The 26,746-nt window shown below is 35.3% G+C and overlaps 1 protein-coding gene across 1 annotated transcript in view; it reads left to right on the top strand.

Moving 5' to 3' along the window:
- COL4A5 (collagen type IV alpha 5 chain) overlaps positions 1-26,746 on the top strand; it is a 154,362-nt gene that overhangs the window by 15,672 nt on the left and 111,944 nt on the right. The window contains exons 11-25 of the mRNA XM_049767039.1: positions 1,011-1,046; positions 1,136-1,177; positions 4,265-4,357; positions 5,240-5,293; positions 5,389-5,445; positions 5,684-5,728; positions 8,436-8,489; positions 10,492-10,533; positions 14,103-14,235; positions 17,751-17,924; positions 18,215-18,298; positions 22,665-22,757; positions 24,283-24,353; positions 24,965-25,156; positions 25,920-26,088. Coding sequence (XP_049622996.1) covers positions 1,011-1,046; positions 1,136-1,177; positions 4,265-4,357; positions 5,240-5,293; positions 5,389-5,445; positions 5,684-5,728; positions 8,436-8,489; positions 10,492-10,533; positions 14,103-14,235; positions 17,751-17,924; positions 18,215-18,298; positions 22,665-22,757; positions 24,283-24,353; positions 24,965-25,156; positions 25,920-26,088 — 1,339 coding nt within the window. The remainder of the gene's footprint in view (positions 1-1,010; positions 1,047-1,135; positions 1,178-4,264; positions 4,358-5,239; positions 5,294-5,388; positions 5,446-5,683; positions 5,729-8,435; positions 8,490-10,491; positions 10,534-14,102; positions 14,236-17,750; positions 17,925-18,214; positions 18,299-22,664; positions 22,758-24,282; positions 24,354-24,964; positions 25,157-25,919; positions 26,089-26,746) is intronic.

Genomic DNA, 26,746 nt, shown 5'->3' with positions numbered 1-26,746 from the left:
ATTTCTCAGCTGTCTTTCTCCATCACCACTCCACTCTATTTTCTTTCTCTCCCTCTACTGTGGAGTCAAGGATGATCTAGTTGTCCCTATTTTAGATCATTTAATTCCTTCTAGGTTAATTTGGAATAAACCTAGATATCCAACAAATGATGATCCTGAATATGTGGTGTATATGTCTATACATATACACATGGGAGTACTACACAGATATATAGAATTATGAAATCATGGAATTTGCTGCAGTTTGGATGGTACTGGAAGATATATTAAAATGAAGTAAGCCAGATAAGAAGGGTAAATACAGGATGATGTTATTTATCTGTGGTATTCCCCCCCTCTCTATGTGGCATTTAAAGTAAGAAAATAAATTATTTTGTGGCTTCTAAGGGGGGTTGGAAAACTGGAGAGACTGGCAGTAAGGAAGGTCACACTGGAAGAGGGATTGGTGTCAGAACATTGAAAGTCTGAAACAACTTTATTATTAACAACTTTGTAAACATGGTCTTTAAAGTTAAAAATAAAAAATAGTTATTAATTGGTTCCATGCTATCTAAATTTAATTATAATTTTGGTACGAGAATTTGATGTTTGTTGAAGTTAACTTTTGTGTTCATTTTTGACACTTCTCTGATTTTACACATTTCTTTCCCTGACAACTTGTCTCTCACCAAATATTTCCACTTTCATTTAGATTTTTTTGGAGCAGGGTCCATATCCATATGTGTTTGGGATACTTATGTCTTAGAACTTATGGTTTTCTCCTAAGTGGTGACCAGAAGAACATAACAGGAATCAAACTCAAGGCCTCATATGTAAATCAATTTCTCTGCTATTAAAAGACATCTTTGCCCCATCTAATTAATATTAATAAATTCTGATCCTGTTCCTGATTATACAATATGAGGGAAAAGATTATTTGGATATATGTTTTCTAATCCTTTTTGTGAAACCAAAAATATTGATAATTCATTAATACAATCATTTTTAATTTTTGGTTTAATCTATTTTAGGGTTTTCCAGGTCCACCAGGATTTCCAGGACAAAAAGTAATTATCTGTTTCTTTATATAATTTATTTGATGTGTATACTTTATGCTGCTGTCAGTAAATCTTTAAATGAAAACTTTTCTCTTTAGGGCAGTATGGGCTTAAATTTCCAGGGACCCAAAGGTGAAAAGGTGAGTAAAAACAAGAGTTACTCTGAGGACTTCAAGGGAAACTTCTCCTGCCTGTGCCTGTCTGCCTGTGTTTCTGAATCCCTGAAGGTCTCCTCAGAGGCCTAGGGAGCGCACCCCCCAAAAAACTGCATTTTGAAGCTGCCCAGTGAGTAAATTCTGGCTGTGGGGGTCGCCATCCAATAAGCTGAGCTCTCTGCCCTGCGGAGGCTCCGCCCTGCTGTGCCTTTGTTCACTCTAAGGACTTCAAGGGAAACTTCTCCTGTCTGTGCCTGTCTGCCTATGTTTCTGAATCCCTGAAGGTCTCCTCAGAGGCCTAGGGAGCGCACCCCCCAAAACCTGCATTTTGAAGCTGCCCACTGAGTAAATTCTGCTGTGGGGGTTGCCGTCCAATAAGCTGAGCTCTCTGGCCTGTCAACTACAGGCAGCAGAAGAGCGCGGCCACTTCACTTTGGGGCCATGCACTCTTTCTAACCAATGAACCCCACCACAACATGCAGGAAAAACCACACTACAAGCGTGACAACATCATATACAACATCAACAAGAAGAAAAGTAAAATTCACATGATCATATCAATAGATGCAGAGAAAGCATTTGATAAGGTCCAACACCCATTCTTGATCAAAACTCTCAGCAAGATGGGAACGGAAGGAACCTTTCTCAATCTAGTTGAAGCCATCTACCACAAGCCAGTGGCAAATATTATCCTCAATGGAGAAAAACTAAAAGCCTTTCCTCTAAATTCTGGTACAAGACAAGGCTGTCCACTCTCACCACTCCTCTTCAACATAGTACTGGAAGTTTTTGCTATAGCGATCAGGCAAGAAATAGATATCAAGGGAATCCATATAGGAAAGGAAGAAGTCAAGCTCTCATTGTTTGCAGACGACAGGATACTCTACTTAGAAAACCCTAAAGACTACCAAAAAGCTTCTAGAAACAATAGACTCATATAGCAAGGTGGCAGGCTACAAAATTAACACACAGAAATCAATGGCCTTTTTATACACCAAAGATGATAAGGAAGAGAAGGAAGTCAAGAAGGCAATCCCATTCACAATAGTGCCACACAAACTCAAATATCTTGGAGTCAACTTGACCAAAGACGTGAAGGACCTATACAAAGAAAACTATAAAGCCCTGCTCCAAGAAATAAGAGAGGACACACGGAAATGGAAACACATACCCTGCTCATGGATTGGCAGGATTAACATCATTAAAATGTTAAGACTCCCCAAAGCATTATACAGATTTAATGCGATCCCCTTAAAAATACCCATGACATTCTTCACAGAAGTGGATCAAACACATATGAAGTTCATCTGGAACAATAAACACCCTCAAATAGCTAAAGCACTCCTAGGGAAAGGGAAAATGGGAGGCATTACTTTCCCCAACTTTAAAGTGTACTACAAAGCAATAGTTATCAAAACAGCATGGTGTTGGAATAAAGACAGACCCTCAGATAAGTGGAATAGGTTTGAGTTCTCAGACATTGTCCCCAGACATACAATCACCTAATTTTTGACAAAGGGGCAAGAAATCCTAAGTGGATCAGGGAAAACCTCTTCAACAAGTGGTGCTGGCAGAACTTGTTAGCCACTTGCACAAAAGCGAACATAGACCCCCAGTTAACATCATGTACTAAGGTAAAATCAAAATGGATTAAAGACCTTGATATCAGACCTGATATCATAAGGAATATAGAATAACACGTCAGTAAAACACTCCATGACATTGAGACTAAAGGCATCTTTAAGGAGGAAACTGCATTTTCCAAACAAGTGAAAGCGGAGATCAACAGATGGGAATATATTAAACTGAGAAGCTTCTGCACCTCAAAAGAAATAGTGCCCAGGATACAAGAGTCACCCACTGAGTGGGAGAAACTATTCACCCAACACCCATCACATAAGGGGCTAATATCCAAAATATACAGGGCACTGACAGACCTTTACAAGAGAAAACATCTAATCCCATCAAAAAACGGGGAGAAGAAATGAACAGACACTTTGATATAAAAAATACGAAATACAAATGGCCAAAAGGCACATGAAAAAAATGCTCCTTGTCACTAATCATCAGGGAGATGCAAATCAAAACAATGATGAGATACCACCTCACACCACAGAGATTGGCGCATATCACAAAGAATGAGAACTATCAGTTCTGGCGGGGATGTGGAGAGAAAGGTATTCTTATCAGTGCTGGTGGGAATGCCGTCTAGTCCAACCTCTACGGAAAGTGATATGGAGATCCTTCAAAATCTGGATATTGAGCTCCCATTCGACCCAGCTATTCCACTCCTAGGGATATACCCTTAAAAACACCAGAATACAATACAAAAACCCCTTCCTCACACCTATATTTATTGCAGCACTATTCACAATAGCCAGGCTCTGGAAACAACCAATATGCCCTTCAACAGATGAATGGCTAAAGAAATTGTGGTACATATACACAATGGAATATTATGCAGCCTTCAGGAGAGATGAAGTCATGAAATTTTCCTATACGTGGATGTACATGGAATTTATCATTCTGAGTGAAATCAGTCAGAGGGAGAGAGAGATGCAGAATAGTCTCACTCATCTATGGGTTTTAAGAAAAATAAAAGTCATTTTTGCAACAATCCTCAGAGACAATGAGAGGAGGGCTGGAACTTCCAGCTCACTTCATGAAGCTCACCACAAAGAGTGGTGAGTGCAGTTATAGAAATAACTACACTGAGAACTACCACAATCATGTGAATGAATGAGGGAACTGGAAAGCCTGCCTGGAGTACAGGTGGGGGTGGGGTGGGATGGAGGGAGATTTGGGACATTGGTGGTGAGAATGTTGCACTGGCAATGGGTGGTGTTCTTTACATGACTGAAACCTAATCACAATCATATATGTAATCAAGATGTTTAAATAAAGAAAAAAATAAAAAAAAAGAGTTGATAATTCAACTCATAGTTTAATCATTTCATATTTACTTATGTCTATATTGCCTTTCATTTCTCTATTACAACTGACTTAGTTTGATCATTTTATATTATTATTATTATTTTTACATTATAAAATGTTACTTTATTCTATAAATAGGGTGAACAAGGTCTTCCAGGTGAACCTGGACCACCTGGACATATTAGTGAACAGAAGAGACCAATGGCTATAGATTTTCAGAAAGTTGATAAGGTGAGTGTGTAGGGAGAAAAATCAGTGAAAATCATGCTATTTAGTGTCATGCAATAAAATGCTTTAAAATTAAGAAACTAGTAATATTTGAAAGTGTTTAAAATTTTATATAAATTATCTATGTCTGACTCTTTTTACTTGGGACATTTTCAAGTTTTTTTCATGTCTCTACTTGTACTTTATTTACTTTTTATAACAACCATATGTATTTCGGAATATGTTTGTTATTTTATTAATCCATTATAACTGTTGGATATAGTTTCACTTATTTTTGTTTATTATTAATAATGAAAATTTTTACATAATTAGCTTATTTTTGTTAGATCATATGAAACAATCAACTTTATCTTTCAGACCATTTCATGACCCACCTTTGAACTCAGTTTATACATTGTTTTAATTCTAATGAGAAAGATAATAATAAGGGGAAATATATTGAATCTTTAGTATGAACATGGATTAGGTCACTTATTCTAATACCCAAATATATGTGTATTGTATTGTTCACATTTTTAGGCATGTTTGATTTTGTTTGTTTGTGGTACTGTGGATTCAACCTAGAATTTCACACATGGAAAGTATATGTGCTCTAATGCTTAATTGTATTTTTTATAAACTATTTTATAAGAAGAAAGATGATTAGTACTTCTAAATTTTTATTATCTACTTGTGATTTTGGCCCATAGATACACTAGAAATTATCTGAAGTGAACAAATGTGGCTCTAGATTCCTTTGACTTAGCAGCTCAACTTTGATTTGGAAAAATTCAGTGTGTATGGTTTTACTGCTTGAATCTATAGTTCAGTTTGTTAAAGGTATTCCTATAGAACTCTGATTTATCACTATTAATACTTCATTTTCTGTTCTTTACCACAACATAGGGACTACCTGGTGAGCAAGGACCCCCTGGTCCTCCAGGAAGACGTGGTCCTCCAGTAAGTGGCCTAAAATTCTTTTGGATAATTTACTATAAATTGGCATTTATACACTGTTCTTTATGAATTTATGTAGAGCGATTTTTTATGTACAGGGCCCTGCAGGTGGTGTAAAAGGTATGAAAGGTGAACAAGGAGAACCAGGCAAAAGAGTAAGTATTATGATTACTAATACTTTGCAAAATGTTTTAAGATTATGTAGGTAAAACTCCTAAATATGCGTTGATTGCACCAAGATGTCTCAATCAAATTATATATTATTTATTATAATATTGAAAATTTTAAAGTATAGTTAAGATTTAGCCAAAGTAGGAATAAAACTTATTGTATTCTACATCTTCTTACTTCCTAAGTAACAAATCAATTTTATTTAATATTTTAATCTTATAGGGCAAATCAGGAAAAGATGGAGAGAGTGGGCAGCCAGGAATTCCAGTGAGTAAAGTTCTTCCCCAAGTCTCAAACTCCCTCTGACAAAAAAATACCCCATTAAAACCTTCAGCATATATAACATAGTATTAGGAAAACAGGTTCACCTAAAGAGACTTGATTTTATAATTTAAATGAATGTGAAATTTTTCTTTTAAGGATACAAATTTGAAACTTCCTTTTTTTAAAGTCAATTTTATTGACATGAAGTTTATATAGTAAAGCAAACCATTTTATGTATACAGTTCTCTTTTGGCTGTTGAATATATCATGTCTTAAAACATTTCTATTATTCTCAGAAGTTCCTTCATGCTCTTCCACTCATCTGCCTCTCTTCCTCACCCCATTCCTCTAGAAACAATTTCTCTCTATTCTTATAATATAACCTGTTCCAGAATGCCAAATGAATCTGTAAGCCTTTGAATTACAATGATTTCCAATAATATATTATACTATATTTTAATAGTTAATTTCATTTTACTATTGAATAGTTTTTTATAATATGCCTGTCCCAGGGTTTGTTCATTGAATGATATTTTGGTCATTTCTGGTTGGGCCATCGTGAATAAACTGCTATAAACATTCACATAGAATTTTTGTTCCTGTAAACATACTTTTTTTCAGTGGAAGTTTTGACAGGAGATTCTAATTGCTACAAAATAGAGGGAAATAACTGTTGTCCCATTTTTCTGGATAAAACTGCTTTTATCAAAATTATAAGGACAAAATCCACATAACATTCTTCAGGGCATAGAATACATACTGATAAATTATTTACATATTCATAAAATTCCTTGAATTGCCAAAGCAATCCCAAGATAAAAAGGTGAGCGGCATTATGATCCCTTGAACTTAAACTATATTAGAAGGCTATGGTAATAAAAACAGTGTGAGATAGAATTAAAATAGACTCTATCTAGTGGAACAAAATTGAAATCCCAGAAGTAAATCCTCAGATATATAGACTGTTAGTCAGAAAAAGCTATGGAGAAAGGAAAGCTTTTTCAAGAATCATGAATCTCCACTGCATCTCTCACATCAGATACACAAATTCAAAATAGATTAAAACCATCAAATTAGACTCAAATTCATACAATCCCTTAAGGGAAACATAAGTAAAACTCTCCATGATTGACCTCAGTAGAGTCCCCAGCTATTCAATCTCAGTAACACTGCAAGTCAAACCAAAATAAACAAATGTGACCACATCAAACTAAAAAGTTTCCACACATAAGTAAACAATATTTAAAATTATAAGCTCCTTCTACTTAATGAGAAAATATTATGAGAGTATACATCTTATAGAGGGCTAATATAAAAATCTATGATGTAGTCACAAACCTTAACAGCTGATACGTTCACTAAAAATGGAGAGTTGTTGAATAGCTATGTCCTCAAAAAGTATGTACAGAAAGCCAATAGACATCTGAAAGTTTTTTTATCATCATCGATTAATAGGGAAATACAAATCAAACGAGATATTACTTTATACCCTTGGCTTTTGTGCAAAACCAGTATTAGTGAGGATGCAATATGAAAGGAATCCTCATTCACTATTGAATTGTGTTGTGTCATTATATACAAGATGTGGCTATTCAAGAAATTTTAAAATTATAACTCATTTAATCCAGCTAACAATTCCATTTTGTCATGTATCCCAAGAATACAAAGGTATTACATTAAAATTTATATGCACACCATATGCACTGCATTACCTTTTATAATAGTTAAGATATGCCATCAACCCTAAGACAAAAGATGAATGAATTTTGGTATACACAATGGAATGCTACTCAGTTATAAGAAAATATGAACTCTTGCCTTGGTTGCTAGATGATGTTATTTTAAGTGATATAAGTGAGAGAGAGAAGGACAAATGCCAGATGATCTCACATGTTACTCTATAAGGAAATAAAGCAAGGTACAGTGCCCAATGGAAAGCAAATTCTCTTTAGACATCAGAACTGAGGTTGTCCAGGTCAGATGGGAGCTGGGCAGGGTGTTGGTGACTTATGGCATCCGAAGAAGTGACATAAGGACAGTGGTAGAGGTCTTTGGCATATGTGTGTTGGTAGAGGTGCTGTGACATACTCCAAAAGCACTAATAGTAGCACTTCAGTATGTTGCCTCAATAATAAGAAGATATTTGTTAGAAAGAAAAGAGGACAATGCATTTGCAATGGATCCTGTGATGTAGCTCAAGGCTGGGTCCTTGGCTTACTTCATCATTGTGCAGCCTATTCAAGAATTGCTTCTGGTTATGTTCTACAGATATTCCTAGGGAGAGGAAGGGGTAGAATAATGCACAACAAGAGTTCTAAAATGATCACAGAAAACAAGTGTCGTGCAAAAGAAGTCTTAGAATTCCATTTCTATGGAAATGGAGCTCTGAAGAACTCCCTCATGCCTTGTTCTTTCCTTTCTGATTGCTGCTACTTTTCACCTTGTTATCTGTGGTTTCAGGGTACAGTGGGACTGGACTGAGGAGATAATGTGAAAGTAGATCTGATTCTAAAGCCACACACTCATTTCACATCAGTATTTAGTATTCCTTTTACCCTACCAAAATCTTCAATTTAGCTGCAAACCTATGACCAAGATTTTATAGACTGAAATTTGTGAGTCATTTTGGCCAGTGACTTTGCTTTTATCAAGGAAGAGAATTTTGGCCATTTTGTTTCATTGTTTTTGTTGATGACACTATGTTTTAAAGGGTTTTCCCGGTGATCCTGGTTACCCTGGTGAGCCAGGGAAGGACGGAGAAAAGGTAAGAATTATAATATTGTGAAGTGATGAGTTTCATTTTAGTTAACATAACTAACATATTACTCTCCCATGTTTGCATTTTAAATGAAAAGGTTGTAAAGATTTAAAATTTTATACTCAGACAATAGTATTGCTTTATTCTCTTCTCTAAATTATAAGTTATTGTCTTAAATTATAGTTTATTTGTTGAAAGCAGATGAACAATTGTTTAGTTTTATCATTTTCTATTTTATAAAGCTGGTGCCTTAATTTAAGCAAATATCAGCAAAAGTTATCTTTTATGGAAAGAAGGATCAGCATTATTTTAGTGAGGTTCTCATACCAAAAGGGTTTATAGAATACATCTATTGTAAATTTCCATTATTTGTGCATTTATTGCTTGAGTTCTGTTAGTGACTTTTTAAAATTTGGACCTAAGTTTAAGTAGCTAGTTATTCTTTTCTTTTCTTTTGCTTTCTCTCTTTTTTGTTGCTTTTGTTGGGTTTTGGCTATACTCAGTGATGCTCAGGGTACTGCACTCGGGGATCACCCCTGTTGGGACTCAGTTACCTATTATAAAAGTGATTTTTGAAAGCATGTATTAAGCATGTAATTCTCATATTTATACTAGATCAAAAATATCTATTCTTTTTTTTTTTCGGCCACACCCGTTTGATGCTCAGGGGTTACTCCTGGCTAAGCGCTCAGAAGTTGCCCCTGGCTTGGGGGGACAATATGGGATGCCGGGGGATCGAACCGCGGTCCTTCCTTAGCTAGCACTTGCAAGGCAGACACCTTAACTCTAGCGCCACCTCACCGGCCCCAAAAATATCTATTCTTACTATTTAGCCATTAATTATTCCAAATGAAAACAAAAGTTGCAAATGTTGTTTTGCCGGATAGGCAAAATTTGATTACAGATAACAAAATTTGATTTCAGATTACAAATTTGAAGGTACCAAAGGCAAGTATTTTGATAGTAGTTTAACTCAATAAGAGGTCCTAATTCTAGATTGTTTTAAGAAACACAGGATAAAGGAAGATTATAAATACACATATACCAAATTATTTTAATAAATTAAGAAATATTAATAAATTGATATTATGGAACACCATAACTATTTAAAGTAAAAGGAATTTATAGATAGATGAAAGGTTTCTATTAATTTCTAGAACTAAAATAAAGGTGAGAGAGACATCTATCCTTGTGTCTTGGTCAGTAAAGTAACAATTGACTACTGTGTTCTTTATAACAGGTTCATCTGAATTTGTCTTTCTTTTGCTTCTTCGAGAAAGTCACACAAGTATTATTTGTGGTTGCTGATGATAGTTTAGTTCATAAGCTCTAAAATACATGCCCCTAATGCGATGGTCTAAAATTTATGCACTTGACAAGTTTTATGAAAATAAATATGGTTAAATAAAAATAATGGTTTTAACAGATTCTAAGTATCATTTTGCTTTGTTTCGATTAATTTTGTTTCGTGTCCACACCTGGAGATACTCACAGGTTTCTCCTGGCTCTTCACATGACTCCTGGTAGTGTTCAGGAGACCAGATGTGATGCCATGGATCTAACATAGGTTGGGCATGTGAAAGGCAAGCCTTACCCACTGTACTATCTTTCTTGCCCATGGGAACCATTTTTATATTCACCATCTTCTTAAATAGACTTTTCATGTTCTGGTAGAAAATTAGGCAAGAAAAAGATATCAAGGGCATCCAGATTGGAAAAAAATAGGATTCTTTCTGTCAAGGGATATTACATTAAAAGTACCTTCGAAGTCTGATCTCTGTATAAGGCAGAGAAGTTAAATTTTTCACGTTTTAGAGCTGATAAATCTGAAGTACTATCACAGGTCTTCATAGCTTTGTGTCAGTTCTGTATCATTATGTCATGGTGTATTTCTCTGAGATGTTTTACTATGAATTTCTAAGGTTCTGAGAAACTTTGTTAACTATTATGCTTTTTAGAAATTAATATTTTCAAGTTTTTACTAATATGTTTTATATGTTTTGAACAGGGCCAAAAAGGTGACATAGGTCCAACTGGGACTCCTGGACTTGTAAGATTTTTTTGTTATAATCTTTATTTATCACATTTAGTAATGTAATATTATTTTTGTGTCTTAATTATATGCTCTGTACCTTTAAACTTTAAAATATAAGCCGGTATTAACTTGCACTACCCTGAAATTCTTCATATTTATGATATCTATGATATTGACATTACAATCATTATATTATTCTGCCAGTGATCTTTACTTCCTATGGTAAAGGTTTGATGGACATTTTGTTGTTTTCCATCACGATTGCCAAATCATTTTTTAGTAACCAGCAGGTGGTGCACCTCTTGCTTGCAAGGGTTCAAGAAAATAAACTACAAGAAACGTAGAGGTTGATCCTTGCTCCTGCAGAGGGCTCAAAGGAAAGATGGACCAGGTTCTAATGGATTTTCTCAATTTGTAATTGTCTGATTTACAGTTCATTCTTCCCTGATTTTATGCTTTCTAGAGGCTCTCAATTGCAAATACAGAAAACTGCTGAATGAAAGATAATTGGGCTAATACAGATTTTTGTCATGTATATATCCAGCACAAATTAAATTTATAAACAAGAATGAAAGATAATTACTGCAGCTTGATATATTAATTTTATTGGTTAAAGTTTGGTAAGTCTTTTGACTTTATACTGCTTTGAGCCTTCAAATAGTTAAGTGATTTTAAATAGGCATAAACCCATGTATTCAAACATTTGAATGTCATTTATTTTTGTGTATAGAGACCTCAGATAGTGATATTTATTACCACACTGAATCTAAGAATATGTTTAAATATTTTCACTTTAAAAATTGTCACTGATTTTTCACTTTAAAATTGCAATTTTTTATCTGATAATAATTTCTCTATAAAAAGACAATAATATTCTGTTGAATATTAGAAGAAATAGAAAAAATTTTTTGGTTTTTGGGCCACACCCGTTGATGAGTAGGGGTCACTCTCAGCTATGCACTCAGAAATCACTCCTGGCTTTGGGGGCCATATTGGATGCCGGGGGATCGAACTGCAGTCCATCCTAGGCTCACACTTGAAAGGCATCTGCCTTACCTCTAGCGCCACCACTCTGGCCCCAAGAAATAGACATTTTGAGACCATAAGTGTACACAATCACTTTACCTTTCCCTTTGAACAACTATCCCAATTCTTGACCCCAGTTTCAGACTCTTGTTGTTTGAATCTTTCTTTCATCTAATGATGCCAGGATGATTTTTCAGTTTTCCAACAGGTGTTTTTTATATCTCAGATGGACAAGTTCTTAAATCCAAAGATATTTACCTATATGGATCTATGAATAAAATTTATTTTAGTTTATTTAGTATGAAATTTATAATGACTATGAATCTAAGATGACAGCGAACGGAAATGATTTCTTGTTGATTTTAATAGACAAAAAATCTTTTAAGAGGTCAGCTTTGTCTCTTTAGAGAAACAAAAATATAAATTGATACAGGGAATGATCGGGGGAAGATACAGGTGTTTGGAATGACATACAAAAAGACAAAGACAACAGTGTGCAAGTTGCATCAAGTGGTTATAATCTTCATATCTCATTCTAATAAGAGTTCACTACAATAAATGGCAGCAATATATCTGAAAGAAATTACTTGACATAGTTTAAAGATAAAAATAGATCAGCACAATGCAGAAAGGGCACCTGTACTCCTATGTTCATTGCAGTAATATTTACAATAGCATAATCTGGTAACAACCCAAATGCCCAAGAACAGATGAGTGGATAAAGAAACCATGGTACATCTAAACAGTGGAGTATTATGCAGCCGTTAGGAATAACCAAGTCATAAAATGGGTCTATCTGTGGCTAGATAGGGAGAGTATCATGCTGAGTGAAATGAGTCAGGCATACTCATGTGGAATATAAAAAGACACAGTGAGAATAATATTCAGCTTGCCACAAAGAGTGAGGAAGTGCAGTTAGGACAGAGAAGGTACGACTATGTTAATGATAGTTGGAAATGACCACTGTGGACAAGAACTGTGTTCGGAAAGGGGTTACAGTGATTTGCATGATACCCTTTTAGTGACAGTATTGCAAATCACAAATGCCTAATGGAAGAAAGGGGAGAAAGAGAAAGAAGAAAAGTGTAGTGGGCAGATTGTAGCAGGTAGGTGTGTGAGGGAAACGGGGGATATTGGTGGCCAGAAGTGTACACTCAGAAAAGGTGGATGTTGGAATAGCATATGACTGAAACTCAGCCATCAACAACTTAGTAACTTCGCATTTCATGTGATTCAATAAAAAATGAAAATAATTAGTTAAAATGTAGATCCACTAAGTAGCAGGACTGGACCAATAGTAAGTGGGTAATGCATTAGTCCTGCATGTAACTAACCCAGGTTCAATCCCTAGCACCCCAGGACTCCATATGTTCCTCCAACCCCACCAGGAATGATCCCTGAACGAGTCCCAAACCAGGAGTGATCCTTTAATCCAGAACCAGTAGTATGCCAGGAGTTACCCAAAAACTAAAGAAAAAAAAAGAAGTAATGAACAATTTCTTTTCTTTCTTTTTCTTTTTCTTTTCTTCTTTTTTTTTTTTTGGTTTTTGAGCCACACCCAGTAACGCTCAGGGGTTACTACTGGCTATATGCTCAGAAGTCGCTCCTGGCTTGGGGGACCATATGGGACGCGGGGGGATCGAACCGTGGTCCGTCCTACGCTAGTGCTGGCAAGGCAGACACCTTACCTCTAGCGCCACCACGCTGGCCAAACAATTTCTGTCTTAAGATAACAATGGAAAGCCGTGGGTATTTTTGTTTGTTTGTTTTTGGTTTTTGGTTTTTGGGTCACACCCAGCAGCACTCAGGGGTTTCTCCTCTGCTCTACGCTCAGAAATTGTTCCTGGCAGGGTCAGGGGACCATATAGGATGCCGGGATTTGAACCACTGTCCTTCTGAATCTAAGGCAAATGCCCTACCTACCTCCATGCTATCTCTCAGGTCCCCGGAAAGCCGTTTTTGAAAGGGATTTGTGCTATTTATGTTTTGCTTTATTGGGCTACACCTAGCAGTACTCAGATATTACTTTTGGTTCAATAGTAAAGAATTACTCTTGGAGGTTCCATGTGGGTTGCCAGGGATTGAAACCAGGTTGTTCACATATAATGAAATACTAGTTGGACTTTGGTCCCCAAAAGGCTTTTTTAAAGGAAGCATATCATAGCTATAGATATAAAGTTGGATTCAAGGGGACAAACCCCAATTTTATGAGTCATTACTGGAGACAAGGGAGAAAATTTGAGAGATTGCCAGTAAATATTTATTAGGCTTTGGTGATATAATTAAATTGAATATTATTTATAAGAGACATAAAAAAAACTTGTTTTATATCCCTAGGATCCAGAAAAGTGGTGATAGTTTTACTGGTTTTAAACATTTTTGAGTTTATTGAAGCATAGTATTAAAACAGAATGTGACTTTATGTAGTAGTAGTGTTAGTAATTGTGGTATCTGAAAGTTTTATGAAAAATAATGAATGATGTAATTATATATTATTGATAAGTTTTACCCATGATATCAGCTCTTTCTCTGAGTTTATTTATTCTTTTATAATAAAGGTAATTCCCAGGTCTGGGACAGATACATATGTAGGAGAAAAAGGAAGCATTGGATCACCTGGCTTACCTGGAGCAAAGGGAGAAAAAGGACTTCCTGGAATACAGGGTCTAGTTGGTCCTCCTGGACCTCCAGGTAAAATATACTGTTCTTATGTGCTTGGCATGTTTTAATCCATGTATACATCTTATTCTAGCCCCAGAGTGAGTGTGAAAATATTAAACCTCACCAGATAATTTTCTCACCATATGACTCTACCTAAAAAGAAAAGTAAAATCATTTAAGTCATGCTTAATGTTTCTTGTTATTATTAATGAATCAAGTAACATTTTATGAGCCAAAATTTGGCCATTACACTTTTATCAAAAATAATGCTCTTCTAATATGACTGTCTGTATAAGAATTCCTATTTTAAAATAGTAAACAAGGCATCCAATTAGAATTCTACAGCATTTAATTACAAATTCACTACTTATTTTAGATTGTAATAAAATATTATGGGGTCACAGGGGCAAAGAGATAGCATGCAGGTAGGGCATTTGCTTTGCATACAGAGTACGGTGGTTCGAATATCGGTATCCTATATGGCCCCCTGAGCCTGCCAGCAGGAGTAATCCCTGAGCATTGCTGGGTGTGACCCAAAAAGAAAAAAAATTATGGGGTCAATAAATGTTTTTATAATTCTGTATCTGAAAATCAGCAGTATGGTTGAACATTTCTAATTTAACCATAATATGAGCACTGAAGTTTACAATGAAATGATCATGCAGATGTGTGCAAAATTTCAAAAAAAATTTAATGTACCTGGTACAGAAACCAATTTAATAAATTATTTTCCATTTTACTTAAAATATATTTAGTTACATAGAGAGATAATACACTAAGAAGGCAATGTGCTTGCTTTGCATGCAGCCCACTCCATTTTTATCCATAGTACTGCATATGATTCTTTGAGTATCACCAAGGGTCGCTCCTCAGCACAGATCTTAGACTACCCTCTAAGCACTGCCAGGTGTGACTAAAAAGCCCAAAATATTTATTTGGATATTAAAATAGTTAATTGGTTAAGATGAGTGGCATTCAGTTTTCCCCCAACAAGAAAGAGAAAAAATATATGACCTATTTAGTCCTAAGTATGAATTCTACTCCAAAACAGGACTATCTACATATAGTTCTGCAAAAGTAAAGAGTTATCCTAAGTGGCAATGAAAGTTAGATAGTTACATAGTATCAAATAAAAGTTAAGAAATGAAGGATAAAACTAAAAGTTCCAAAATGTGCCATGAAAGAATTTGAAAAGGAGTCAATATTTGAAACAAAACTGACTTAGAGCTTCTATTAAGAAAATCTATAAGGGGGGCCAGAGAGATAGCATGGACGTAAGGCCTTTGCCTTTCATGCAGGAGGTCATCAGTTCGAATCCTGGCGCCCCATATGATCCCCCATGCCTGCCAGGAGCAATTTCTGAGCCTGGAGCCAGGAATAACCCCTGAGCACTGCCGGGCGTGACCCAAAAACCACACACACACACAAAAAGAAAATCTATAAGGGCCACAATACAGGGATTGATTAAGGCCTTGTATTTAGCTGACCTTGGTTTGATTTCCAACACTGAAGATGATCTCCTGAGGTCCACCAGAGTATCCTCTGAACACCATTGGCTGTGTCTCTAAAACATAAATAATGATTCTATGATAATCCTTATTAATTACTGTGCAAGATTAAAATAATCCTAATTCCCAAATATGTAGGAAGACATACTATAGGATAAGTTCATAATTTAGGATATAAAAATAATTTTATTATTTAAAAGAAAAGGGAGATCACTATCAAGTTACGTGTGTAGGATGATAATAATGGATTACAATTTCAAAGTGACTGTAAAATAATAATCATTTAAGATACTGTATTGTACATCACACTATGATCCTACTGTGAATATGCCTTATTTATAAAGGTTATGGTCAAACTGAAGCAACAGTACAGAGTAGGGCTCTTGAATCATTGCATGCATCAACCTGGGTTCAATTCTCTGCCACCCACATGGTTCCCTGGGTCTCTCCAGGAATGAACCTGAATCCAGAGCCAGGACTAAACCCTGAGTATCACCAGATGTGGACCAACCCCCTCCAAACAAGCAAACAAACAAACAAACAAACAAAAAAGGAAGAAAGGATGGAGGGAGTGAGGTATGGAGGGAGAGAAGGAAGGAAGGAAGGTTGTTTATGATATCCATAAAATCCGAAATAGTTATTAGAATCTTTATTTCAAGAAGGAAATTAATTTTATTTATATCTTTATTTAAACAACTTGATTACAAATATGATTGTAGTTGGGTTTCAGTCATGTCAAGAACACCCCCCTTCACCAGTGCAACATTCTCATCACCAATGTCCCAAATCTTCCTCCTCCCCACCCCACACCAGCCTGTACTCTAGACAGGCTTCTACTTCCCTCATTCATTCACATTGTTATGATAGTTCTCAATGTAGTTATTTCTCTAACTGCACTCATCACTCTTTGTGGTGAGCTTCATGTCGAGAGCTGGACCTTCCTGCCCTCCTCTCTTTTGTCTCTGAGAATTATTGCAAAAATGTCTTTTATTTTTCTTAAAACCCATAGATGAGTGAGACTATTCTGCATCTCTCTCTCCCTCTGACTTATTTCTTTTTTTAAGTGTAAAGTATATAATTTTATTTGAAAGCAAAAACCAAAGTTATAGTTTTTGGAATAGAGTAATGTTTATTTCACTCAACATAATTTAAGATGAATTTTGGCATGGAATTAGGAGGATATTGTATAAAAATCAATGTTTAGAGAAAATATGAGTAATTTATAATAAATATTGATCATTAAAGATAGAGTGATATATTTTAACAAACTGGAAATGTAATTGTGGGTATAATAACATGGAATGTGAAGTACATAGAGATTACCAGGAAGATAGCTTTTTGTCTTATTAAGGGGAGAAAATATATTATTAATACTTTATGTGTTTATAAAATACAGGTTTCAATACAGAAGTTTAAATTTAGTAATAATCACTAAAGTGTAATATAAATAATATTCATGACTTACACAATAGCTGATTAAAGAAAATATCCAAAAATATATCTGCATAATATATGTACATTGGGGCAGGGCATACACAGATAAACCCAAGTAAATAGAAATAAAATACGAGAGGACAAGAAATAATTGGAGTAGATATGAAATAATATATCACTGAATGAATTAAAATTGGAATATAATATCTACATACTGTGAACTAAGACAACTAAAGTGGATGGATATAGAAAATTGGAATATAAGGCAATAGAAAGGTTTATTAAACGTTATTAAGTAAACTGTTTTATCAATACAGTATGTAATATAACTGGCTCTCATATTAAAGGAAGAGCTTGTTATTACTAGAAGTTCCATTGAAAGCTAAAGTAGATCGCTTTATATTTTTTATTATTTAATTTTATTTTGTGAGCCATATCCAGCAATGATTAGCACTTACTCCTGGCTCTGTTTTCTGGGATCAATTCTAGTGGTGGTCAGGGATCCATCTGTGGCATGAGAAACCGAACCATAGCCACTGTGAAAATAGCCTTACTCCTGTATTATCTCTGCTTTCAATAATAAGAGCACGCTTTCAATGTTAGGAACTGCAGCTCTGGGTCCTCCTGGCCCCCCTGGACTGCCTGGAGAAAAGGGTCATAAAGGTGAACGTGGTCTGCCTGGAATTTCTATTCAGGGTGCTCCTGGAGTGGATGGTCAGCCTGGAACTCCTGGCCTTCCTGGTCCTCCTGGCCCTCCTGGCCCTTTCTTCCCTCCTAGTAAGTTATTCTTTTTTGTTTTAATTTGTAAATAAATCCAACCTAAGGATCTTTACTTTTTGTATTTTTTGATATATAGGAGAGTGCATATATAGAATTATATACATATATAAAATAGTGCTTTTACTATTCTTGGCATTTAAATGTGTTTCTCAAATCATTAACAATTTTACCTATAGGCAGTGTAGAGAAGTAACTAAAACATCTTGTTACCTTGTCAGGTTTTATTGTTTGTTTAGGCTTCAGAATATTTTATAACAATAAGTTTACCAGTGTTTATATTATCTCAGGTGATGAGATTTGCCAATCTGGCCCTCCTGGTCCTCTAGGACCTCCAGGTGACAAAGGACTCCAAGGAGAACAAGGCGTGAAAGGTTTGATGCTCATTCTTTCATTCTTTCAAATCGTCAACAGAACCCCCTGTATTGTACATCCTACCTAAGTTACTCTGCCCAATTATCATATTTGAATGCTTTCTCATAAGCATTAGTGTGCACTTCATCATTTTGACCACAATCAACTTTGTTTGGTTTGGTTTTGGGGCCACACCCAGCAGCACTCAGGGTAAAGAGATAGGTAAAGAGATACCATCAGATAACTCCCCAAGCTAGGAGAGATTTCTGCAAGCATAGTCAGAAGTAGCCCCTGAGTGTCACTGGGTGTGGCCCAAAAAACAAACAAAAAAGAGATATCATCAGATAACCTGCAAATCCAAAAGTGAAATATCACTTCTTTATTTCTTCATCTAGTTTTCAGAAAATTACATTTTCTGTTGTTTTCATACATATTTGTAAGATTTTTGTAGATATTTATATTATGTATTATATGTATTAACTACCATTTAATTTTTTAAATGTCTAACTTTTGAGGGAATCCAATAGATCCTCTTGTACTTCTAATCAGCATTTCCAAAGACAACCATTCTTGTATTCGCTATCATTTACCAGTTTGCTTAATCTTTAGCTTGCCATGAATGGGCTCATTGTTTAAAAAATTTAATGTCTGCTTTTGCTTAATATTAAATCTTATTTATTCATCTTTCTGTTTGCAAAGTATTTTAATAAATACTTAGAATTTCAACATACAAAAATACCTCACTATCCATTCTCATGGACATTTGCTCTGATTCTATAATGAATACATCTGATAGGAACATTTTTACATATTGTTTGTAGAGCATAAACATTATTCATTTCGGGCATTTGTATACCTGATAATGGAGTTTTTAAGAGGTAGAGTAGCTACAAGTTTTGTTCTTGTAGATATCACCAATCATTTTTCTAAAGTGGTCTTGGTTTTTTTTTTTTTGTTCTTTTTAATTTTTATTTAACTAAAGACCCATAATGTTACTTGTCAGTGCCAAGCTGCCGGAGATGAGCCCACACTCATCCACGGGATCTTGCTGGCAAGACTATGACAGATATTTCAATCTCTTTTAGAGGAGAAGTCCAGGAGCCTATGACAAACCCCTAGGTCAGGAGAGGAGAGATGGGTTTGGAATCAGAGGAAGGTCATATTGAGGCAAAGTCAAAGGATACAGCCAAAGGTAGCCAAAGGTCTGTCCAAATCAAGGAGAAAAGCTGTAGCCAGGGGTAGAAACCGTTCAGTCCGAGACTGCTCCTTCAACTGTGTCTTCTAACTGCTAACACCTCTCTACCCCAATTCTTCCCAAATGGGGGGGGGATTGGGGAGGGATATAAACTCAGCTGGTCAATCGCCAATCAGAGGGTATTACTTAAAGAGGCAGATCCTTTTTATGGCTGGCTGGTGCTACACTGTAGGACTAGAGTTGCTCTAGTAATTTTTAGGCATATGATATTTCTACACCAGTCCCACCACCAGTGTCAACTCCCATCAAGTTTCCCATACTCCATCATATCCCACCCACACACCTTGTCTGCCACCTTGACAGGTACATTACAAAGTTCAGTGGTTGTAGCTAAAAGAGCTCGTGTTTTCAGTGTTGTTGAATCTGGGACTTTGGATACGTGGCTATACTCTGCTCCAGTATCATCCATAGAACTGAAATCCCAACCCCTGTTCCCCCATTATTTCCTTTTCTTATCTTCTTCCTTACCACCTTCGTTTCTTCCTTCTCTATTCTTCTCCATAAACTCTGGGGTGAGGGTAATCCAGGAATCCTCGTTTAGTTCTTCACATTTTCTCATTGGGTTTATCTATAAAAGTTGTCTTAGCTTTTTCTATGATATACTAATTCTGAGTCTCTTTTTTTCTAGTTGATATACAGTAAATATACCATTCTAATTTAAATTTTAGCACTATAAATAATCATATCTTCAAATAATTTTGTGTATAGTTTAGATCAAGGCTCAAAGTTAATTTTGTCATAAATATACAATTGACTTTGTTTAATAATTTTATGTTATTGAAATTTTTATAAAAGACTATTACTGCTTTGCATTTGTTACATTTATTATAAAGTATATGTCTTTCTTTGACTCTCTATTTTGTTTCATTCTTCTATTCTAGTCTACCACCAATGTCAGACTATCTAAATTATTAAAGCTTTATAATAAGTTAATTTTATTTTTATATTAATTTCAGAGTTATTAACCCAACCTTTAATTTTAGAATGCTTCACAGTCCAGGTATTTTTCTCTTCTGTATCTGAGTTCTTTAATTCAATCTGGTTACTGACACACCGCCTATTTGCCAATTACTTTGAATTTTTATCTGCTTTCCAACTGTAGTTAACCTTGTCTGCTAAACATTTTAAATTTGTCATTCTGTCCAAGTTAAAAATCACAATCTTTGTCCCTCCACTTCACATTTTTTTCCATTTATGTCTTCCCCTTCTTGTTTAAAAGCAGGTCACTCTAGCTTTATGGTTGCTTAGGCTAGAAATCTTGAAATTAGTTTCTCTACCTGATTCATGATTCATGAAAACATTCTGTTGGCTATTTTCAAGTCTGTCTAGATTCTTATTCAGTTATCATTATCTTCGTTGAGTCACTTTAGGCTGGCTGTCATCTTTCCCCAATAACTGCGGATTAGCCACTTAAATGAGTAACCTGTTTCTAGCCTTCAACTTATTCTCTTGTAAATAGATCATTTTCATTGTTTTTACCATGAAAATATTTTAAATAAAATCAATATCGTTTAAGGTTATTTTTATTTAGGAAGAATTGATTTTTGAGACTGAAAATATTTGTATGTTTATATTTATATTGGATAATCTGGTACTTGTCTTTTCTCTTTTGACTTACTTTTCTTAGCATAGAGCTCTTTAGTTTTTTCTCTTCTTATTAAATCACTGTGAATTTTAAAATTACAAAGTTATTCAAGATTTAGTTTCAGTAGTACATGAATTTCGTCACCATAAATGCTTCCCTCTTGTCCCCTACGTTATGCCTACTTTCAGCTTTCTGTCTCCTTTACAACCTTCAGTTAAAGGCAAGAGTTTAGATTTTCTTAAAGTTTTATATATGTTATAGCTTCATTGTTCACTCATGAGGACTTGGGTTATTTTAGACCTTAACTACTGGTCATATTGTTGCTATGAAAATAGTGTATGTGTGTATAAATATAAAGATATATCCATACGTAAGTATATATATTTTTTGAATTAATGTTTTTATGTTCTTAGAATGGATAACTAGTATTGTTTTTGTGTTTCTATTCATGGTAGTTCTGTTTTTATATTTTAATTTTTTAAGATGTCTTAAAATTTTGTTTGCTTTTGGACCACCCCCTCCCCGAAATATTTGGGGATTACTCCTATTTCTGTACTTAGGAATTACTTCTGTCAGTGTTTAGGACACTGTATGGGTTACCAGGGATTGAACCCTGGTTGACCACATGTAAGGAAAGAACACTACCTTCCGTATTATCTCTCTTGGCACCTATATATTATTTTTTATATCAGATAAACCATTTTACATTTCCACCAACAATGAATTCCCGTCAAGTTCCTTTTTCTTCACAGTCCTGCCAGCACTTGTTTCCGGATACTTTTTTAAATATGCCATTTTTATTCGTTGGCGAATTGTTATTTTACAAAACCTCCTTGTTATTTTAATTTGTGTTTACCTAATAATAATCAACAATGATCAGTTCTTCTCATGTGGCTTTTGGCTTTTTAACTTTAAATAATTCCTTAGTATTTTTTGTTTGAATTTTTCCATTATAATTTAATACACACAATAAAACAGCAGTATTTACAGTGACCTATATTTTTAATGATAACTCTGATGGTAGAATTTAACTCTCTAACTTAGGTTCCATTCTTTACTCTGCTATACCTTTGTAGTCTTCTGGATGCTCCTTGTATATACCAAGTATGACTCTTTCTGCCTTGAATACATTACCATGTTATTTAAAAATTGATTATGTATTATCTCATTAAAGCCTGTTCTTATCAGCAAGCTTATATTTATCCCTATCATAGCAGTGGCATTATTGAGTTCTTCTTTCCATAATCATGTATGGTAATATGTAATTTGATTATTAGTAACTTTCCTTTTTTCCCTTCCCGCTGGTAGAATGAGAGTACTTCTGAGGCATTAATATTTCTGTATTACACTGGTTACCAGTGTATTGTAAATACTGAGAACTGTTATTGGTACACAATAAATGTCAAATGGATTAATTCTAGATACAGCCTTCTCTAAGTACACTGTTAGGTGGCAAAGTTATTTCATAGTGCCGACTTCTTTTGAACCTATTTAAAGACGGTAGCTACTTTCTAGTCAAATCTGTCTGCATTATCATTTTGTCTAGGTGCCAAAGGTGACACTTGCTTCGACTGTATTGGAACTGCTATTTCGGGTCCTCCCGGTCAGCCTGGTTTACCAGGCCTTCCAGGTCCTCCAGGTAAACTTTCAAGCCACGGGGACACCTTTTAAAATATGTCAAAGCTAGAAATTAGTGAGCTCATAATTTTATAATATTATAATGATTATATATAAATAAATAGGAAGTTCTATGTGCTATAGAATAAACTAGGCTCTTTTTCTAATAGTGAAGCTACTAATGCTTCCTATTAAAATATGTTGGCATATTCCAGGAAAAATAGCTTACTTATTTTATATCCGGTGAGGAAATTAACATGCAGAGTCAGGTATTTTATTCTAGAAAACTGAGGGCCTGAAAACATAGCAATTGACTTGTATTTAGATTGCAGTGGTAGAGTTCATAATCATCGGAAATGATCATTAAAGTGCTATATAAAAATGCTACTTTTGGTCGTATTAGGTAACATTCCCCTCTTTCAGACTACCTCTCAATTTATAATTAAAACCATATTTATATGGCTTTGGGGTCGCACCAGGGGGCGCTCGGGTTACTCCTGGCTCTGAGCTCAGAAATTGCTCCAGGCAGGCTTGGGAGACCATATGGATTGCCAGGAATTGAACTTGAGTTCTTCCTGAGTCAGCCCATGCAAGGCATATCCTGCCACTGTGCTACCTCTCCGACCCCTAAAACTGTATTTGATATCTAATAGTCCCACAGTTTTTTTATTCAGCTCTCTCGGGATATCCCATTATTCTATTTTGAAATCATAGCTTAATTTATATTTGTTAAATTTATACCTGTTGGTATATCCCATTATTGTATTTTGAAATCATACTTTATATCTTTCAGGGTTTAGACTAGACACTAGATCTCTTGTTATTTTCTCTAGAATATGTGCCAAGGAAATCAATTTGACACTTGGAAATAGAATTTTAGTAAGTCCTGTCACTGACACTGGAGTTTGTATCGCCTTGTGCTTCAAGTTTGATTTTTCAAGTCTAAGAGTGTATCAGAATTACCTGGAATAGTTTTTTAAGTTGGGATTCTTGGAACACACCCCAAAGTTTCATATTTAGTACATGCCTGGGATGCCCCAAGAGTTGGCTTTTCTAACTAATAATTGTGCTATGGCTAGCCAGTGATGCTGATAAAGCAGGGCCCAGAGACTCATTTTGAGAAACATTATTTTAGTATTAGTTCCTCTGATCTTTAAGCACAAAATATGAGCCAAAGTTTCAGGCATGACAACTGTTCACTGAAATGATAAAGCTCAAAGAAATATGAGCAGATAGTAAGAATCTAAGATAATTTAGGACATAGAATTCTCTGAGGCCTTCACCCATTCTCACTTTGGCCGTGAAATGATTCTGAGAACCTGAGCCAACATTTGAAAACCGAAGCTCTGAGAGGCCCTGGAGTTGGAAATAGCTAAGGACATAACATTGCATGTAAATGAAATGCCAGGATTCACCTCAAGAGATGCTTTCATCTCTTGTGATGTTCTATGGTATTCTTATTCAGAAACTCCTTGACTTGTTGTTTTGTATTTGAACTTTTTCTGAGATTCAAGCTCAAAGCATGCACTCTCTTATGTATGTGTTAGGATCTCTTGGTTTGCCTGGACAAAAAGGTGAAAAGGGCCAAGCTGGTACAACTGGTCCCAAAGGATTAACAGTAAGTTCTGAGTATATTATAAAAGAAAAGTTGAAGGAAGCCACTTACTGTTTGATTTTCACTTATATAAGAATTTTTTTTCTTTTTTGTTTTTGGGACACACCCAGAGGTGCTCAGGGATTACTCCTGGTTCTGCACTCAGAAATCTCTCCTGGGAGTCTTTGGAGACTATATAGTTATGCTGGGGGTCGAACCCGGGTCAGCCGCGTGCAAGACATATACCCTACCTGCTGTGCTATTGCCCTGACCCAGAATTTTTCTTTTTCTTTAATTTGGGATTTATTTGAATTATGTACTTTCCCTGACTTTTCTATCCCAGTTTGTTCATTACTTTATATACTAAATATTTTCATATGTGTTGATAGGTTAAATTGTAAAGAAGAAACTATGAGAAAAAGTTAATTTATTGGAATTTGATACTTAACACACAGTGGGTAAAACTTTTTCCTTGCATGAAGCTGAACGTGGTTCAATTTGTGGCACCTCTTAAGGTCCTCCAAGCCTCACCTGGAGTTAATCCTGAACACAGAGCCTGGAATAAGCCCAGAGTATAGCTGGCTGTGGCCCCCAAACCAAAAAGCAACTGACTTCACTTTTTTAAATTCCCTTAGGGAATACCAGGGATCCTAGGGTCTCCGGGCTTTCCTGGATCTAAAGGTGAGCCTGGTGACATCTACACGTACCCAGGAATGAAGGGTGACAAAGGAGAAGTGGGTTCCCCTGGAGCTCCAGGGCGTCCTGGTTTACCCGGCACTTCTGGACAGGATGGATTGCCAGGAATTCCTGGCCACAAAGGAGAACCTGTAAGTTGCTATTCTTGGTTTAGCGATATCAGAATATTACTTAGTGAAGTTCTTTAGGTTGGGGTCAGTGCTGAGTATCTAATTAAGCTTTAAATAATGTGATTATATCTAGTACGTGATATAATTTTATTGAATTTGTAGGGCTTCTGGAGATGCTTCTCAAAATTATTTTTAAATTCTTTCATATTAATCTATCACCATATTGAGTAATATCAGCTGTGAATAGATACAGGAAGTTAAAGTATGTATGGGTTCTTTGTGTGTCTCCATTTCACACCCTATATATCTTTATCTTACTTAAACCGGACAACAGGTGTTAGGTAAAATGAAGTTTAGAAATTAGTATGAAAAGATAGCTATGTTAATTATACCACAGCTCCTAAAGACTGAATATAAAGTCTTGTTTTATACACAAAAAACAGCCCAGGGTATTTATGTGTAAGAATATATTTTATAAACTATTAGTTGGACTGTAAATGTCTTGAGTTATACTAGAATAGAGACTGCATAAAGGCATAGAGATTTGAATTTTTATTTTTTATTATCCTACCAGCCTCTAAGATTTAGTTGGAACTCAAAATAGTAGTTAAAGGAATGACATAAAGGAACGACATAAGTGGAGTGATCACACATACCATCTCATAATAATAACACATTTACCCAGCCTTTAAGGACTATTTTGGATGTATTATTAATGTAATTATATTCAGTAATGCAAGCTTAATAATGTTATATATGTGTTTTTTTTCATTAAAATTTTCAGGGTCAAATTGTTTCTAAGGGTGAAAGAGGTCCACCTGGGAACCCAGGTTTGCCGGGTCTTTTGGGAAACATAGGGCCTAAGGGCTCTCTTGGCCTTGGGCCTCTAGGCCCAGTAGGTGAAAAGGGCACGAAAGGTATGGCAGGAGATCCAGGTCACCCAGGATTTCCAGGTGAGTTTACTGTAATTAATATGTTTTAATTTAATGTCTAAAAGCAGAAATGAGTCTTCCCTTCCTTTTTGGACCATTTCCCCCCAAGGATTGTTTTAGCTATTTGTGGACATTTTTTCTTGCAAATGAATTTAAGGAGTGTTGGATTTACTTCTTTGAAAAATGTGGATATTCTTAGTTTGATTGCATTGAATTTGTACAATGCATTGGGAAGTATTGCCATTTTAATAATATTAGTGCTCCCAATCCATGAGCAGGGAATAGTTTCCATTTCCTTGTGTCTTCTTTTATTTCTTGAATCAGTGCTTGCTAGTTTGCTTTCTATAGGTCTTTAACCTCTTTAGTAAAGTTTATTCCAAAATATTTGATTTTCGGAGTCAAAATTGTGAATGTTTTCTTAAACATCTCTTTCATCTCTTTTCTTATTTGTATCTAAAATCACCATGAATTTTTGAGTGTTAATTTTGTAAGCTGCCACTTTACTATACAAATCCATTGTTGTTAGAAGCTTTTTGGTAGTATTTAGTATTTTCTAAATATAGTATCATGCCATCTGCAAACAGTGAGAGCTTGGCTTTATCCTTTTTTGATATAGATACCCTTTATCTCTTTTTATTGCCTGATTGCTATGGCAAGTATTTCCAGTACTATGTTGAAT

The sequence above is a fragment of the Suncus etruscus genome, chromosome X (assembly GCF_024139225.1).
Source record: "Suncus etruscus isolate mSunEtr1 chromosome X, mSunEtr1.pri.cur, whole genome shotgun sequence".
Lineage (NCBI taxonomy): Eukaryota > Metazoa > Chordata > Mammalia > Eulipotyphla > Soricidae > Suncus > Suncus etruscus.
The sequence above is the reverse complement of the archived record's forward strand: the minus strand, read 5'-3'. Positions and strand labels throughout refer to the sequence as shown.